The sequence below is a fragment of the Chiloscyllium plagiosum genome, unplaced genomic scaffold, assembly GCF_037043375.1.
Source record: "Chiloscyllium plagiosum isolate Xiang-an unplaced genomic scaffold, Cpla_swu_hap1 HiC_scaffold_33, whole genome shotgun sequence".
In the NCBI taxonomy this organism is placed as follows: Eukaryota; Metazoa; Chordata; class Chondrichthyes; order Orectolobiformes; family Hemiscylliidae; genus Chiloscyllium; species Chiloscyllium plagiosum.
In genome coordinates this window covers 24,624,919-24,643,671 of record NW_028270171.1, presented here as the reverse complement: position 1 = coordinate 24,643,671, position 18,753 = coordinate 24,624,919, and the positions used below count along the sequence as shown (strand labels likewise).

Here is an 18,753-nt window from a genome sequence, read left to right as displayed (position 1 = left end):
TGCTTGGTGCTTTGATATTCAGTGTGTCAAGTCCTGTATTAATTGGGTGCTGCTCCTGAAATAGGGATTTAGGACAGAGTAGAAGAAGCATTATACCTTCAAATTGTCTCATACTTTCACTGAGGGTTTTGTTTTTCACCCTGACCAACCACAATGGTATTTCGAAAACTCCTGTGTACTAGCTCTTCTGACTGACAGAGCATAAGTGCAAACCTGTGGCGAGTTGCATTACTGATTATTTGTTCTGGAACACCACACTTGTCTGGAACCAGATTGTCCTGTCATGCAGCTTGCTAAGTATTTAACTGCTACATGCAAGGTTTCCAGGCTTAGCTGTCATTCATAACATCCTTGCCCCAGGTAAGTTTCAGTTCCAATTGGGTTATGCAGCATATTCTGGTTTTGCTTGTTTGGAAAAGAAAAGGTGAGTCACTTCCTCAGAGTTGCTCACTTAGTAGTAGAAAGAGAAATGGTGTATGCATAGTATTATAAAAGCAAAATACTTCAGGTCCTGTAAATCTGAAATAAGAATAAAAAATGTCAGAAGAATTCAGCAAGTTAGGCAGCATCTGTGGAGACCAGAGTCAAAAGGTGTGGTGCTGGAAAAGGTCAGCAGGTCAGGCAGCATCCAAGGAGCAGGCGAATCCTTGTTTTGGACAGAAATCAATCATCTGGGGTGGGGAGTGCAGGGTGCTGAGAGATAAATATGGAGGTGAGGTAGTTGACAAGGTGATAGGTAGATGGGGATGGGGCTTATAGGTTGATGGGGAGGATGGAGTGGATAGGTGGGAAGGAAGATGGACGTTAGGACAGCTCAAGAGGGTGATGCCAAGTTGGAGGGTTGGATCTGGGATGAGGTTGGGGGGAGGAGAGATGAGGAAATTTGTGAAGTCAAAGTCGATGCTGTCATTGGAGGGTCCCAAGGGGGAAGATGAGGTGTTCTTCCCCAGGCGTCGGGTGACTTGGACTTGGTGGTGGAAGAGGCCCAGGACTTGCACGTCCTTGGCGGAATGGGAGGAGAAATTGAAGTGGTCAACCACAGGGGATGGGGTTGTTTAATGTTTATGCCCCAAAGGTGTTCTCTGGAGAGAAACAGAGTTAGCATTTCTGGCCAATGAGCTTTCATCAGAAGTGATGAGAAATAGAAATGTATTATCTTATATAGTGAAATCAGAGGAGTATAGGAGCAGAGGTGAAAAGAAACAAGGAAAAGTTCTTTTGGCAGATTGGAGGCCGTGTGAGTGTAAATAACAGAAGATTTTCTGATGCAACAGCCAAACAGATTGGTGATGGATATAGTGAGCAAAGGTTGTGTTCATTGAAGCATGAATTGCAAAGTAAAAAGTGCCAATGTAGCCGGAAGGGATAAATAAAGAGAAAAGACAAAGACCAATTCATCAAAACAAAGAAAGGTAAGAAAATTAAAATGACAAGCATTTGGAAGTTCAGGATCATGCTTGCAGATACAGCAGAGATGCTCTGTAAAGCAGTAACCTAAAATATAAATTTGATCACCACTTTGCAGCACATGCCTTGAGTTTGTAAACATGACCCCAAGCTTCCAGTTATTTGTCATTATAATTCTTCATGTTAGCTCCCAGTCTGACTTCTGACAGTGGCCTGCTCCAGTGAAACTCAATGGAGTTGTTCTGTTTTGCCTCAGCACTCTGTAGCCAACATAGTATCCAGCAATGTTTGATCATAACTTCTGTCTCCCATTTTGTTCTACATGTTTTATTTCTCTGTGTTGTGTTGAGTTAGTCTTTACCTGAATGCAACATGAAGATTAGTTTTTATTTAGCTATCCACCCCTCATTTGGACACCGTCTTTGTTTCTTCACTATATCTGTCACCAGTTTCTTTTTTAACTGTTGTACAATAAGATATTTTATAATCTACCCTGACTTTCAACCCATGAGCCCATAGGAAATAGGAACAGGAATAGGCTGTTTGGCCCCTCAAGCCTGCTGTGACATTCATCATGTTCATTTTCCTGCTCTTTTCCCATAACCCTTGATTTCTGACTGATCAAGAATCTATCTATCTCAACCCTATCACAGGTTTCCCCTTAATTCTTACTGCCTCTCTCCCCTTTCTACCTGCTTAGAAACTCCAAAGTTTCCATTTCTCTTAGGCAAAGTCATCAATCAGAAACATTAACTCTGTTTGTCTCCACTGATGCTGCCTGACCTGCTGAGTTCCCCCCCCCTCCAGCTTCTTTGCTCTTGTATGGTATTGAACAGGCTGTCCACGTGGTATGTGATTTATCAATTTTTTCCTGTGTCCTTTTGGGTGGACATCTTTTGAAACTATTTTTAAAGAGCCTAATCATCACCACCTCTTACCAGGCTGACTCATTCCTATTTTAAAATTAATTTATTGACTTTTAATTTACTTTTGGAATATTGTGACCAATCTGTGTGTATGGTGAAACGGATTATAATTTATCAATTTAATTTTTGGAAAGCAAGGTGTGAAGTTCCAACTACTTCAGAAACTCACTGGAATATTGTCTTAAACTGAGCATTTTACAAGTGCTTAAATGATAGATCTTATAATTGACCTTTTTATATGAATCCTGAATTAAAATAAAATCAAGGAACTTTATACCTTGCTTATACGTGAACTTTATTATCAATTTTATTTTTTTTTTGATTGTTTAATTTCCACCTGCCCTTCCCATTTATGTGTAACAGATTCCAGTCACTCAGAACAGTCTAATGGATGATATTGAACAGTGGCTGTCCACAGATGTGGTGAGAATTTTGAGTATCTTTTTCATTGTTTTAACCCCATTGAAGTTTGAGTTTGATTTTGGTGATATACCATTAGACCTTCCAGAGTTTTGGCAAAGCTGTTTTATGGATTCCAAGCTTTGACTGAGAAATCTATTTCTAATCCCGACCAGAGATCCGGTCTTATTCCCCTTTCATTTTCCATCTATTCAACTCAGTTGTTAAGCACCTTGGTGTGCTTTGGAAATATTCTTACACATGCTTTTTTGTTAATGTCAGAGCACAGGGGTTGCCTAACAGGCTTGTTGAATTCTGCAGGTTTAAACCCAACTAACAGCTTGACAATGATGATGGTGCATGCTTTGAGCCATACTGGCCAGAGTGTAATCAACATAAGAAGTAGGAGGAGTAAACTCTTTGGAAAAGCTCAGTTCATTTCCCAGTCTGTGGTTGGTTGATTGCCATGGGGTTGTGATAAGTGACACCACAATTTGCCTGTGTACACCAGTGCCCTCTCCTGGCCACAGTGGTCCAAGATTTCCAATCCTTATTGGGCAATGAACCAAGCTGTTGTGTGTACTAGCTGCGATTAGGTACTGCATAAACTCTGAATACCTCCTCCATCACTACCAGTGGTCAAACAGCAGTCACTGTTTAGATTTGGACATGAAAACTGGACACTTAGGCAATATCTGAGAATGGCTAGTGCTTGTGAAATAACACAACAGGAAGGGAATATTTTATGGGGTTGCTCTTGAGGTTCTGCCCTGTTAGGATTGGCCCGTTTGGAGCTTTCACCACTAAGAGCCATGATTGAGCTGAGCTCATACAAAGGTAGATATTTAGCATGGACCAAAGCATTGTCCTTTCAGCTAACCAGGAAAACCTGAAGCACATTGATTTGCTACTGGAAGAGGAATGTGGTTTATTAAAATCTCTTGTTCTCAACTCGGCATTGATTTGGTCTACTTTATCTCTCCTCATAGCACGATTTGTTGATCCCAGTTCCAAAAACGCACAACCCAGATGGCCTCCTCCTTCAAGGACCGCACTTTCCCCCCCGACGTGGTCGACGATGCCCTCCACCGCATCTCTTCCACTTCCCGATCCTCTGCCCTTGAACCCCGCCCCTCCAACCGCCACCAGGACAGAACCCCACTGGTCCTCACCTACCACCCCACTAACCTCCATGTACAGCGCATCATCCGCCGTCATTTCCGCCACCTCCAAACGGACCCCACCACCAAGGATATATTTCCCTCCCCTCCCCTATCAGCATTCCGTAAAGACCACTCCCTCCGTGACTCCCTCGTCAGATCCACACCCACCACCAACCCAATCTCCACTCCCGGCACCTTCCCCTGCAACCGCAGGAGGTGCAAGACTTGCGCCCACACCTCCCCCCTCACCTCCCTCCAAGGCCCCAAAGGAAACTTCCATATCCGCCACAGATTTACCTGTACCTCCACACATATCATCTATTGCATCCTCTGCACCCGATGTGGCCTCCTCTATATTGGGGAGACAGGCCGCCTACTTGCGGAGCGTTTCCGAGAACATCTCTGAGACACCCGGACCAACCAACCCAACCACCCTGTAGCTCAACATTTCAATTCCCCCTCCCACTCCACCAAGGATATGCAGATCTTTGGACTCCTCCATCGTCAGACCACAGCGAAACGACGGTTGGAGGAAGAACGCCTTATCTTCCGGCTAGGAACCCTCCAACCACAAGGGATGAACTCGGATTTCACCAGTTTCCTCATTTCCCCTCCCCCCAGCCTGTCTCCGTCAAATCCATCAAATTCAGCACCGCCTTCCTAACCTGCAATCTTCTTCCCGACCTCTCCGCCCCCACCCCAGTCTGACCTATCACCCTCACCTTGACCTCTTTCCACCTATCATATTTCCGACGCCCCTCCCCCAAGTCCCTCCTCCCTATCTTTTATCTTAGCCTGCTGGACCAACTTTCCTCATTCCTGAAGAAGGGCTAATGCCCGAAACGTCAATTCTACTGTTCCCTAGATGCTGCCTGACCTGCTGCGCTTTTCCAGCAACACATTTCCATCTCTGATCCCAGGGATCAGTCTAGTGAACCTTCATCTTCATTGTATTCTCTCTCTCTCTAAGTTAGTGTATCTTTCCTTGTATAAGGTATCAGAAGCTGTACACAGTACTCTACATGTGTTCTCATTAGTTATGAGCAATCTTTACTTTGTATGCCAATCACTTTGTAGAAAGGGTTTGCATACATTTGCATCCTAATTGTTTGATGTGCCTGCACACTCGCTTTCATTTATGCGTTCCCAGTCTCTCTCCATTTAAGTATCCTATTTGTTAACATTTTTTTTTCTTGGCATAGTGAATAACTTCATACTTCCCCACATCATACCCCATTTGTTGTATTCCTGCCCACTTGCTCAACTTCATTACAATTGGTCCCCATTCAAAATTTCATACCCCTAAGTTGTTCAGCTCCAGAGTGAAGAGAGATGAACTGGCTCTATATTGGTAACTTTAATTTTAAAAGGATATGCTTTCCCAATCCAAATATATTCCATATAAAAGGGGTCAAATTAATTGGGCTTTCTTGAGTTAAAATGAGTGAATTTGTTAGCAATTAAATATGCAGGAATATAATGAAATATGACACACCAATTAGAAAGGTGAATTGAGTAAAAAGGCAAGTTAAAATATCTACAAATCAGTCTCTGGGATCATTAAAGGATAGATAATGGAACATTACCATTAATTTAGATGATACTGGTAATACTTACACAAATAGTGCAGTTGATTTTCATATTCTTGGCTTTGTAGGTTAGCTGAGACTTTTATTGTGTTTCACTTTTGATGGTGCCTTCACTGATACACCTGGCTTGTAGCACTCGGCAAGAGTCTTTTATTTAGCACAAGCAAATTGGCTATTCCTTATGTGGAGACTTTCTCAGCACACTAGTCCATGTTGGCATACCAGTCAACTAAGACAGAGGCTGCGGGGATTTTTAGCCATGTTCTTGAGTATTTCTGAGAGGGCAAAACACAAACATGACTTTCATCTCCAGTCTACAGTCTGAGACGTAACCCACAAGGGATGGTTTTCTTGTTGAAAGGGGTAATCTATAATTGCCTTGCATCTCTTCCTTTTAAGCCCCTCTGTTTGAGATTTCCTTGACAATCTACATACATGATGTTCAAGGTGTTAAACTAGGGACTTAGTTATCAGTGAATTCCATTCTCTGGATTTACGTTATCAGTGATTCTTGGTTTGGCTTTTTTTTAAAAGCAAAGTTCAGTGTGCCTGTAAGTAATTTGGGGTTATGATACATTGTCATCACAACCCGTCTATATATCCTCAACCTCCTACCTTCTCACCGTATACTTTCTCACAAAAGTTTATATTGTCAGAAAGCTTAGTTCAGTGCACTCAGTCCTTCATATTATTCATTATTCTGGATTGTACATAGCTGAGGTTCAAATACTGATCCTTGGGAAAACCCTGCTAGCTACTGTCTGTCAACCCTAAAATGTCTGTTTTATTCCTGTACCTGTTTTCAATATGTTACACAATCCATGAATCCATGCAAATACATTACAATTATTTCTAGGAGCTGTAATTATCAGTGATAACTTTGTGGCTGGATATTTGAGAAAATGTCACAGTCTAAGTGGAATTTGTCACAATGGAAACTTTCCCTCATTTCCAAGGGTTAATGCCAATAGCCCAAGAGACAAAATGCCAATCTCCCAAAATGCTCCATTAGGCAGATGTTTACCATTCTGATATGTTCAACATTGTTGATTGTTCATCCCTATGCCAATTTGCTTGTGGCTAAGGTAGCAATAAGATTATATTGGCAGTGAGATTTAGTGTTTAAATGAAGACTTGGACTCTCAGTAGAATCTCAGTCATCAAGTTGTGGAGGGATTTGAATTCTGGAGAAGGTGAGGAATGTTGGAGTTTTGGGAGATTCTTGCCCAGTTATTTTGATTGAATTGATCACCGTCTCACCTGTTCTTTTGAGTTTAAGAATATTGTTACAGTACATCCAATGATTGTTGTAAAAAATGGACAGCTGTTGCCAGTCCACAACATATTCATAATTTGCAGGCTTCACTGTATATACTGTGTTCAAAGTAAGATTTTGTAAGACTGAAAGGTAAACAGCAGAGGGAATGGGGCTAATTGGATAGTTGTTTCAAAAAGCAGGCACAGGTGCAATGGTCTGGAAGACCATCTCCTGAGGTGGATGGTTCTATGATTATTTGCATGATACCTCCAAGCAGTTGTTTCAATTTCCTCAAAGATCATAATTCATAATGCCAGCATTATGATGGATGGGATAATCAGGAGTGTGCACTCCCAATTGATTTATACTAGTGTTAAAGACCTTTCAAGACTTTTGCTCTGTCACAGAGGAGGTACAGCTTATAGAGGGGGAGTTGAGAAGGTCTTATTAATATTCAGGTAAATAATTTCATTTGTATGTGTAGATGGGTTTTTTGAGAGGATGAACACAAACTATACTACAATATTTTAATTGTAGTATACTGCCTTTTGTTGAGATATCTCTAAACCTAATGGGGTGGGGATATTCTGAGGATGGGGATTTTTACATCCTTAGTGACTGGTTAGAATGAGCTAAATTGAGGTCAGTGCTATTAGTCTGCTCTATAGCACTAGAGATGCAGGGCTTTTGCCAACTGAGAGTAAATTTAACAAGGGAGGGAGAGTTGGCTCTCCATCTAGTTCTGATTCAGGAAACTTATGAAAAGCTGAGATTTGAATCTGCATCATTTTGATGCTTTCTTATTGTAATCTCTCTACCTTTTAAAGAAGCAACGAACCAGAATTGATCAGGGACCTCGAAGTGAAGGAGCCATTAGGAGGTAGTGACCATAATACAATAAGCTTCAATCTGCAATTTGAAAGGGAGAGGCTACAATCGGTAGTGACAATATTTCTGTTGAATAAAGGGAACTATGGAGCTATGAGGGAGGAGCTGGCCAAAGTTCAATGGTGCAATACCTTAGCAGGGATGACAGTGGAGGAACAATGGCAGATATTTCTGAGTATAATGCAGAAGATGCAGGATCAGTTCATTCCAAAAAGGAAGAAAGATCCTAGGAGGAGGCAGGGGTGGCCGTGGCTGACGAGGGAAGTTAAGAAACTATAATGTCAAAAGAGAAAAAGTAAAAGAGGAATAGGGAGAGACAACAGTTAAATGCGTGGCTACAGGGATGGTGCAGGAGGGAGGGATTCCGGTATTTGGATAACTGGGGTTCTTTCTGGGGAAGGTGGGACCTCTATAAACAGGATGGTCTGCACCTGAACCTGAGGGGCACCAGTATCCTTGGGGGGAGGTTTGCTAGTGCTCTTCGGGGGGGTTTAAACTAATTCTGCAGGGGCATGGGAACCCAGACTGTAGCTTTAGGGTGCAGGACCTGGAGTGTAGGGAGGTTAGGATCATGGCATCAATTTCAAAGGAGGGTGCCTGTAAACAGGAAAGTGGCTTGAAGTGTGTATACTTCAATGCAAGAAGTATACGAAATAAGGTAGGTGAACTTGCAGCGTGGGTTGGTACCTGGGACTTCGATGTTGTGGCTATTACGGAGACATGGGTAGAACAGGGACAGGATTGGCTGTTGCAGGTCCCAGGGTTTAAATGTTTTAGTAGGGTCAGAGGTGGGGGTAAAAGAGGGGAGGTGTGGCATTGCTTGTCAAAGATAGTATTACAGCGGTGGAAAGGACAATGGATGAAGACTCGCCATCTGAGGTAGTTTGGGCTGAAGTTAGGAATAGGAAAGGTGAGCTCACCCTGTTAGGAGTCTTTTACAGGCCTCCTAATAGTCCTAGAATCGTAGAAGAAAGGATTGCGAGGATGATTCAAGAGAAGAGTGAAAGTAATAGGGTGGTTGTTATGGGGGACTTTAACTTTCCTGATATTGATTGGGAAAGCTATAGCTCAAGTTCGTTAGATGGGTCAGTGTTTGTCCAATGTGTGCAGGAGGGTTTCCTGACACAATATGTAGATAGGCCAACAAGAGGTGAGGCCATACTGGATTTGGTTCTGGGTAACGAACCAGGCCAGGTGTTAGAATTAGAGGTAGGTGAGCACTTTGGGGACAGTGACCACAATTCGGTGACTTTTACTCTAGTGATGGAGAGGGATAAATGTGCACGACAGGACAAGAGTTATAGCTGGGGGCAGGAAAATTCTGATGCGGTGAGGCATGACTTAGGATGTGTGGCTTGGAAAAGTAAGCTTCAAGGCAAGGGCGTAATTGATATGTGGAGCTTGTTCAAGGAGCAACTATTGAGTGTCCTTGATAAGTATGTACCCGTCAGGCAGGGAGGAAAGGGTCGTGTGAGGGAGCCGTGGTTTAATAAGGAATTGGAATCCCTTGATAAATGGAAGAGGGCGGCCTATGTAAAGATGAGGCGTGAAGGTTCAATTGGGGCGATTGAGAGTTATAAGGTAGCCAGGAAGGACCTGAAGAGAGAGCTAAGAGCAGCAAGGAGGGGACATGAAAAGTCCTTAGTTGGTAGGATTAGGGAAAACCCTAAGGCTTTCTATAGGTATGTCAGGAATAAAAGAATGACTAGGTTAGGAATAGGTCCAGTCAAGGATAGTAGTGGGAAGTTGCGTGTGGAGGCTGAAGAGATTGGGGAGACACTGAATGAATACTTTTCGTCAGTATTCACTCAGGAACAGGACATTGTTGTCGATGTGAATACTGAGTCACAAGTAGAATGGACGGCTTTGAGGTATGTAGGGAAGAGGTGTTGGAAATTCTGGAAAGGGTGAAAATAGATAAGTCCCCTGGGCCTGATGGCATTTATCCTAGGATTCTCTGGGAAGCAAGGGAGGAGATTGCAGAGCCATTGGCCTTGATTTTTATGTCCTCGTTGTCTACAGGTGTAGTGCCAGAAGATTGGAGGCTAGCAAATGTGGTTCCCTTGTTCAAGAAGGGGAGTAGGGATAACCCTAGTAACTATAGGCCGGTGAGTCTCACTTCTGTTGTGGGCAGAGTCTTAGAGAGAATTGTAAGGGATAGGATTTATGAACATCTGGATAGGAATAATGTGATCAAGGATAGTCAGCATGGTTTTGTGAAGGGCAGGTCGTGTCTCACAAACCTTATTGAATTCTTTGAGAAGGTGACTAAGGAGGTGGACGAGGGGAAAGCGGTAGATGTGGTGTATATGGATTTTAGTAAGGCGTTTGATAAGGTTCCCCATGGTAGACTACTGCAAAAAAAATACGGAGGTATGGCATTGAGGGTGAGTTGGAGGTTTGGATTAGGAGTTGGCTGGCTGGAAGAAGACAGAGGATAGTAGTTGATGGCAAAGGTTCATCTTGGAGTGCCGTCACTAGCGGTGTTCCGCAAGGATCTGTTTTGGGACCATTGCTGTTTGTCATTTTTATAAATGACCTGGAGGAGGGGTTAGAAGGTTAGAAGGTTGAGCAAGTTTGCGGATGATACGAAAGTCGGAGGAGTTGTAGACAGTGAGGAAGGTGTGTCAGGTTACAGCGGGATATAGATAAGCTGCAGAGCTGGGCAGAAAGGTGGCAAATGGAATTCAATGTAGCTAAGTGTGAGGTGATTCACTTTGGTAAGAGTAACAAAAAGATGGGGTACTGGGCTAATGGTCGGATACTTGGTAGTGTGGATGAGCAGAGGGATCTTGGTGTCCATGTACACAGATCTTTGAAAGTTGCCACCCAGGTAAATAGTGCGGTGAAGAAGGCATATGGCGTACTGGCTTTTATTGGTAGAGGAATTGAGTTCCGGAGTACTGAGGTCATGTTGCAGTTGTATAAGACTCTGGTGCGGCCACATCTGGAGTATTGTGTGCAGTTTTGGTCGCCATACTATAGGAAGAATGTGGAGGCACTGGAATGGGTGCAGAGGAGGTTTACCAGGATGTTGCCTGGTATGGTAGGAAGATTGTATGAGGAAAGGCTGAGGCACTTGGGGCTGTTTTCATTGGAGAAAAGAAGGTTTAGGGGTGACTTGATAGAGGTGTACAAGATGATTAGGGGTTTAGATAGGGTTGACAGTGAGAATCTTTTTCCACGTATGGAGTCAGCTATTACAAGGGGGCATAGCTTTAAATTAAGGGGGAGCTAGGTATAGGACAGATGTTAGGGGTAGGTTCTTTACTCAGCGAGTCGTGAGTTCATGGAATGCCCTGCCAGTAGCAGTGGTGGACTCTCCCTCCATTATGGGCATTTAAGTGGGCATTGGATAGGCATATGGAGGATAGTGGGCTAGTGTAGGTTAGGTGGGCTTGGATCGGCGCAACATCGAGGGCCGAAGGGCCTGTACTGTGCTGTATTCTTCTATGTTTTATGTTCTATAACATAGCAAAGATGAGTGGGAAAACGGAAGCTTTGAAAGAACAACAGAGGATTAATAAGAAGGAAATACGCAGAGAAAAAATGAGGTACAAAGATAAACTGGCCAAAAATATAAAGGAGGGTAGTAAAAGCTTTTTTAGGTATGTGAAAGGGAAAAAAATGGTTAAGACTAAAATTGGGCCCTTGAAGACAGAAACAGGGGAATATATTATGGAGAACAAAGAAATGGCAGAAGAGTTGAATTGGTATTTCAGATCTGTGTTCACTGGGGAAGATCCAAGCAATCTCCCAGAGGTAACAGTCGCTGAAGGACCTGAACTGAAGGGAATTTATATTTGCCAGGAATTGGTGTTGGAGAGACTGTTAGGTCTGAAGGTTGATAAGTCCCCAGGGCCTGATGGTCAACGTCCCAGGGTACTGAAGGAGGTGGCTCGAGAAATCATGGATGCGTTGGTGATTATTTTCCAGAGTTTCGATAGATTCAGGATCAGTTCCTGCGGATTGGAGGGTGGCTAATGTTGTAAGAAAGGAGTGAAAGAGAAAGCAGGAAATTATAGACCAGTTAGTCTGACCTCAGTGGTGGGAAAGATGCTGGAGTCAATTATAAAGGATGAAATTACGACACATCTGGATAGCAGTAGCAGGATAGGTCAGAGTCAGCATGGATTTATGAAGGGGAAACCATGCTTGACTAATTTTCTGAAATTTTTTGAGGATGTAACTCTTGAAGATGGACAAGGGAGATCCAGTGGTGCTGGAAGAGCACAGCAGTTCAGGCAGCATCCGAGGAGCAGTAAAATCGACATTTTGGGCAAAAGCCCTTCATCAGGAATAAAGGCAGAGAGCCTGAAGGGTGGAGAGATAAATGAGACGAGGGTGGGGGTGGGGATGGGGAGAAAGTAGCATAGAGTACAATAGGTGAGTGGGGAGGGGATGAAGGTGATACGTCAGGGAGGAGGGTGGAGTGGATAGGTGAAAAAGAAGATAGGCAGGTAGGAAAAGTCATGGGGACAGTGCTGAGCTGGAAGTTTGGAACTTGGGTGAGGTGGTGGAAGGGGAAATGAGGAAACTGTTGAAGTCCATATTGATGCCCTGGGGTTGAAGTGTTCCGAGGCGGAAGATGAGGCGTTCTTCCTCCAGATGTCTGGTGGTGAGGGAGCGGCGGTGGAGGCGTCCCAGGACCTCCATGTCCTTGGCAGATTGAAATGTTGGGCCACAGGGCGATGTGGTTGATTGGTGCGGGTGTCCCGGAGATGTTCCCTAAAGCACTCTGCTAGGAGGCGTCCAGTCTCCCCAATGCAGAGGAGACCGCATCGGGAGCAACGTATACAATAAATGATATTGGTGGATGTCCAGGTAAAACTTTGGATGTGGAAGGCTCCTTTAGGGCCTTGGATGGAGGTGAGAGAGGAGGTGTGGGCGCAGGTTTTGCAATTCCTGCAGTGGCAGGGAAGGTGCCAGGACGGGAGGGTGGGTTGTAGGGGGGCGTGGACCTGACCAGGTAGTCACAGACGGAACGGTCTTTGCAGAAGGTGGAAAGGGGTGGGGAGGGAAATATATCCCTGGTGGTGGGGTCTTTTTGGAGGTGGCGCAAAGGGTCTAAGTTAGGTAAAGGGGCAGTACAAAGAGATCTGGGTGTTCTTGTACACCAGTCAATGAAGGCAAGCATGCAGGTACAGCAGGTAGTGAAGAAAGCTAATAGTATGCTGGCCTTCTTAACAAGAGGGATTGAGTATAGAAGCAAAGAGGTTCTTCTGCAGCTGTACAGGGCCCAGGTGAGACCGCACCTGGAATATTGTGTGCAGTTCTGGTTTCCAAATTTGAGGAAAGACATTCTGGCTATTGAGGGAGTGCAGTGTAGGTTCACAAGGTCAATTCCTGGAATGGCAGGACTATCTTATGTTGAAAGATTGAAACGACTGGGCTTGTATACCCTTGAGTTTAGAAGACTGAGAGGGGATCTGATTGAGATATATAAGATTATTAAAGGATTTTACACTCTGGAGGCAGGAAACATGTTTCTGCTGATGGGTGAGTCCCGAACCAGAGGACACAGTTTAAAAATAAGGGGTAGGCCATTTAGGACAGAGATGAGCAGAAACTTCTTCACCCAGAGAGTGGTGGGTGTGTAGAATGCTCTGCCCCAGAAGGCAGTGGAGGCCCAGTCTCTGGATTCGTTTAAGAAAGAGTTGGATAGAGCCCTCAAGGATAGTGGAATCAAGGGTTATGGAGATAAGGCAGGAACAGGATACTGATTGAGGATGATCAGCCATGATCATAATGAATGGTGGTGCAGGCTCGAAGGGCAGAATGGCCTACTCCTGCACCTATTGTCTATTGTCTAATTTGGTGTTTGTGAAGCCCATGTGGCTGTGTTTTTTTTTTAAAACATTGATCAAACATGAATCAGCTGGTTGGATTTAATCCAATCTTTGAGATAGACCTGTTGTGTGCACCGTCAAGACTCTGTTTTCTCAATCTCTCCCCCCACCTGAGGTGACAACCTCTGGTTACATTCCCCACCAGCCAACTCTTTCTAAAGAGAGAGCATGTTATAATCCTCTGTGTGACTTTGCAACTTTCACTTCAAGTTATTGTGCAATTATAACAGCTAAAGTAGAATGTCTGTTTTGTGTCTGACTCTCAAATATCAGTGGCTACTTCAGCTACTAGTGACGGAGTGCATGTCCCATTGACTCTGCTCGCGTTACCAAATGCTCTTAGTTCAATGCAGTTTTAATTGTTTTTCTTCGATCCCGAGTAACATCAAAAGACAGAATTCTATTGTTACATTAGAAATTACTAATAAATACTACCTTTAATTTTAGAAAGGTGAATTTGGAGATGATTCTGAAGGAGTAACAAGTGAAGGTAAATTTAGTTTTTTTTATTCTATTTTTGTTTTGTAATGGATATATTTCTTCATATTGAAGCTCATTGTGGAACTGTTTGAATGTTCAGTGGCTGTCATACCACCAATTGTTGAACCCCTCTAATCGTGATCTGATTTTCTTTTCCCCTAAACATCACAACTTTATTGCTTGTAAACTGAAGCTGTTTATTGAAAGTGAAATAAAAATGTCAAACTAAAAACTTTGTTACTGGTCACATGATAATAATGACTAAGTTTCTACGTGGGTTTCTGCTGAGTGCTCCAGTTTCCTCCCAGAGTCCAAAGATGTGCAACTTAGATGGGTTGGTTGTGCTAAATTGCCCACAGTGTTCAGGGATGTGCAGGTTAGTTGGGTTAGCCATGGGAAATCCAAGGTTACATGGGTAGGGTAGGGGGATGGGTCTGGGTAGGATGCTAGATTAGAGTGGTGGAGACATAAATGGGAGGAGGTGGGGCTGGGGAAAAAGTAGTTGGATGGAGGAAGGGGCAAAGGTGATAGGTTGGAGAGGAGGTGGAGCGGATAGGTGGGAAGGAAGATTGACAGGTGGGACAGGTCATGAGAATGGTGCTGAGCTGGAAGTTTGGAGCTGGGCTAAGATGGGGGGGAGGGAAAATGAGTCCACATTGCTGCCCTGGGGTTGAAGGTCCCCCTTCCATTTATCTCTCCACCCCCAAGGCTTCCAGCCTCATTCCTGATGAAGGGCTTCTGCCTGAAACTTTGATTTTCCTGCTTCTCGGATGATGCCTGACCTGCTGTGCTTTTCTAGCACCACTCTAATCTGCAACAGCTGCAGTCCTCACTTTCAGCTGGGTAGGATGCTGTTTGGAGGTTTGGTGTGGACCAGTTGGGCCAAATCGCCTGTTTCTATACTGTAGGGATTCGATGACTCATTCATCAAAGCCCTTTATTTCATTTTAATTGGCAGTTTTTGTTCAGAGTAACAATAGCTTTGCTTTTAACTGCAAGACACCTAGTCTGTTCACCCCTCACCCCTAAGGTCGCTGATCTATATTATCTCAAGTAAAGTCTTGAGTTATCTCTTTTGTTTAGGTCCCTGCATCATCTGTCCCCATGATTATAATTGCCTCCAGCCCTTGGTTATCTGCAGTCCACTAGCTAAGGCTTCTTAAGCATCTCTGATTTTGATACATGCCATTGGTACTGAATCCAACAGCTACCTACATCTTAAGCGCTGGAATTCTCTCTCCTCCCTCTATCTACCACCCCTGTCTCTCAGATGAAAATCTCCAACTCTTGTGATAATCTTCTAATTTACATACAAATAATGACAAACAAGAAATGACCTTTGGTTCCTCCAGCTTGTCCCACATAATTGTGATACCTTGTTTACTACAATTCGCAAACTCTGTAGTGCACCCGTAGCCAAATGATCTCCAGGGAGAGGTGAAATAAAATCTCCAGTTTTTGGGAAACTGTCTCGGAAATTTCTCTCCATCCCATGCTCCCCGCGTTGATCAGAATTAGTGCAGGAGTGTCTATTCCATGCAATACTTTGCCTTTATAAGTAGTCTCTATCCCATCTAGAAGCTGGACCAGTGTCTTGCTTGATCTAAGATGCTAAGCTGTGGGGAAGTTGTGTTTTTCATAATGAATAAAGCAAATTTTTTTTTTCCAGAATTTGATAAATTCCTGGAAGAGCGAGCAAAAGCAGCAGAACGGCTGCCAGCCCTCCCATCACCTCCCACTGAGGCTCCTGGTTCCATTACTATAACCAAAAAGAAGAAGCAGGAAAAGGTGGAGGATGCCCTCTTTACACTGTGATGCCTCGGGTCCACTCTCTGCCTGCCACCTTGAATGAAGGAACACATTGGGGCAGTCCTGTGCTGTCTGTCCCTCTCTCTGTCCCTCTCTCTGTCCCTCTCTCTGTCCCTCTCTCTGTCCCTCTCTCTGTCCCTCTCTCTGTCCCTCTCTCTGTCCCTCTCTCAATCCACGCCTGTTGCTCCCATACAGGGGACGGTACGAAAACAGAGTGCACAGACTTTCCTATTTTAAAATATTTATCCCGAATGGCCACAGCTCCTAAAATACGGATAAAGTCAAGATGTGACCCTTTGTTGAAGTTGTGGAGATGCCATCCAATTACAGAATGATGCTGTGGGCTGACGGTACTTAGAAGTTCAAAATAGGTGGTGTAAAAATAATTTAAACTGGAGATCTGGGAGTACACTACTTTTTACATGTATCCTCCTCAAACATCCATGTACATTTTATTGTTCTTTTGTATGCTGATATGAAAAATGATTTCCAAGCATTAACTTATTCTGTTTTAAATGCTTTAACACAAAAATAGTGATGTGTCATAGGGGGGTTTGTGGGAATGCTGGAGAATAAAAGATGGCGGTTACAAGTGAAGCAGTGGGTCACAATCCACACTTTAGTCTGACTTAAGGGAGCTCTGAGGTAGATTCTATTGATGTGCTACTTTTTTTGGGGGGGGGTGGGGGGAGAGGGGAGTTGGAGGTGGAGTGTACATCTTTATCCTCTTGTCTATGCAATGAGACTTTTCCTTCCTTCTACAAGCTTTAAAAATGGAGCACGTCCCTGGCTGTAAGCAGAGATATCAAAGCTGTGGAAATTGTAGGGTTGCCAATGTTCCAGATTTGTCTTTGTGTTTCCAGGAATCAGAGATTTACCTCCAGAGAAAAGTACAGAAGACATTAACCAAATAGTGGGAGATTGGTGGAGAAAACACACTTTGATGAGTAGTCAAAATTCATTCAATTAGACATCAAGTTTGGTTCTTTTTCTTCAGCCATGGGAAGGCAACGTCTGGAAGATGCCCCAATGACAGGAGTGTGGGAGCTCATGTGATGAAACCTACGGGAAAACACTGTCATAGGGTTGCCAACTCTAATTGAGGGGCCAAATTGCACTTGGTGTCTTAATTCTACAATTCCTAGACCAATTCTAGCGGTGTAGGAAGGGAAGAGAATGTATAATTTAGGAAAATAATTTAATGCAAAATCAATAAAAATGATTTTTCTGGGCATTGGCTCACACAGAAATTTCTAGTGTTTTAGACCTCTTAGTAAAACTCATCTCTCCTTATCTATGGGTGTGTAACCATGCAAATATATTCCTGGCTAAGATTCCGCAACAGTGTGCTGGGCCTTGTGTTTTCGATGTTGTTCAGTGCAGTAACTTTACACTTCTGCGTCTGTACATTTGGTAAATGTAACTATTCAAAATTGTCCAAGGTATTATTTGTGTTGACCATTCCTTCTGTGTTGTTTAGAGTTTTGTATACTTCTGGCTTGGAAGAAATCCTTCCATCAAATGTTCAAAAGATTACTCTGAAGAACCATCCCATTTTACAGAAAGATATGGAGGCACTGGATAAATTGCTATAAAAAGTTTATAAGAATGATTGCAGAACTGAAAGGGTGTAATTATCAGGAAATCTGAACGAGTTGATAAGTTTGTGCAGGTAGGGTTTGTTGAAGTGGAATAGGAGAATTTTTGTGTGGAGTGTAATTGGTTGGCCAAAGGACCTGCTTCTGTCTGTCAATCGGAACAGTCAAGAATTACTGAATAATCGGAAAAGTTATTCATCAAATCAACATTTTTCAGTCTTAGAAACTGATTTCCCTTTCACAAGTTGGCACTTGTTTTGTAATCCTGAAAATTTAGAACATATTCTAACATTTGCATGCAGAATCTTGAGGTAAGCTTGCACTTAAAATAATGACCAGTTCCCCTTTTCAATAAACTACACATCACTGAAAAAAAATAGAATTTGAGATTGATTCTTGTTTCAGGGCTGATCCAGCAGAATCTAGAATTCCAGCCAGCTTTTACATTAAGAAATTTGCCTTCAACACTATTGCTGGAGAGAACCTATGACTAAAGACCCAGAGTAAAATTTGCTGTTTCTTGATTAATTCAGGATGTATATTACACTTTTTAATAGAAATAACTTAAAACATGCAATCATAAGTAATATGACATCTAACCTATCCTCCACTTATTGACAGAATCTTATGCCAATAAGGATTTATTGAAGCATTTTTCATGTTGATTTGATAGTCAGATATTTGCAGCTTTTTATTGGTTGATTAACCAAGGGTCAGTATTTCTACAAAACTGCAGTTACAGAGAATGAATGGCTATTTTTGAACCTTGATAGTTTATGCAATCAAAACAGAAATTGAATAAGATCCACATTGTACATAACTTACTCTGTGCAAATTGGCCATTGTGTTTTCCTACTTGAGTGATTATTGTGTTTAATTAGCAAAGGAATATCCTAAAGTCATGAAAGGTACTATTTAAATGCAATTGTCTACCTTTAGCGAGTTTGATTTCTAAAACCTAACAGCTGGAATTTGACAGTGAATTAACATGCGTTAAGCATTAAAAAGCAGTGTCTCAAATTTAGTTTCAGATTTAGTATTTGAAATACTTTAGATAATTAAATGGGTGTGAACAAGCTTTCCTTGAATGACAATCTGAATTATCTGCTTTTAACTGGCATTAACTCCGACTAAGCAAAATGTAAACTCTGTTCTTTGAGCTGCTTCTCTCTTCTCCACCGACACCCCCCCTTCTTAAAACACACTGTCCTGTGTCAATCATGGCATGTTTTGTTCACCAAAAGATAGTTGTGCTGTTTGAAACATGTTTTTTTTCTATAAATGTGGAGTATTTTAAAAATTGGGTTTTGTCACTTTCTCAGCAGACTTCACAAAATTTCTCTACAAATCTTAATGAATAAAGCAATTTATTTATGGTGTGATGAAA

The 18,753-nt window shown here is 42.8% G+C and overlaps 1 protein-coding gene across 4 annotated transcripts in view; it reads left to right on the top strand.

Moving 5' to 3' along the window:
* tom1 (target of myb1 membrane trafficking protein) overlaps positions 1-18,753 on the top strand; it is a 116,761-nt gene extending 98,008 nt beyond the window's left edge. For 3 of the 4 annotated variants that reach the window (XM_043679947.2, XM_043679946.2, XM_043679948.2), the window contains 3 exons: positions 2,697-2,756; positions 13,927-13,969; positions 15,629-18,753. In XM_043679947.2, the coding sequence (XP_043535882.2) occupies positions 2,697-2,756; positions 13,927-13,969; positions 15,629-15,774 (249 nt within the window). In that variant the 3' untranslated portion in view covers positions 15,775-18,753. The remainder of the gene's footprint in view (positions 1-2,696; positions 2,757-13,926; positions 13,970-15,628) is intronic. The other variant, XM_043679949.2, reaches the window with a different exon arrangement.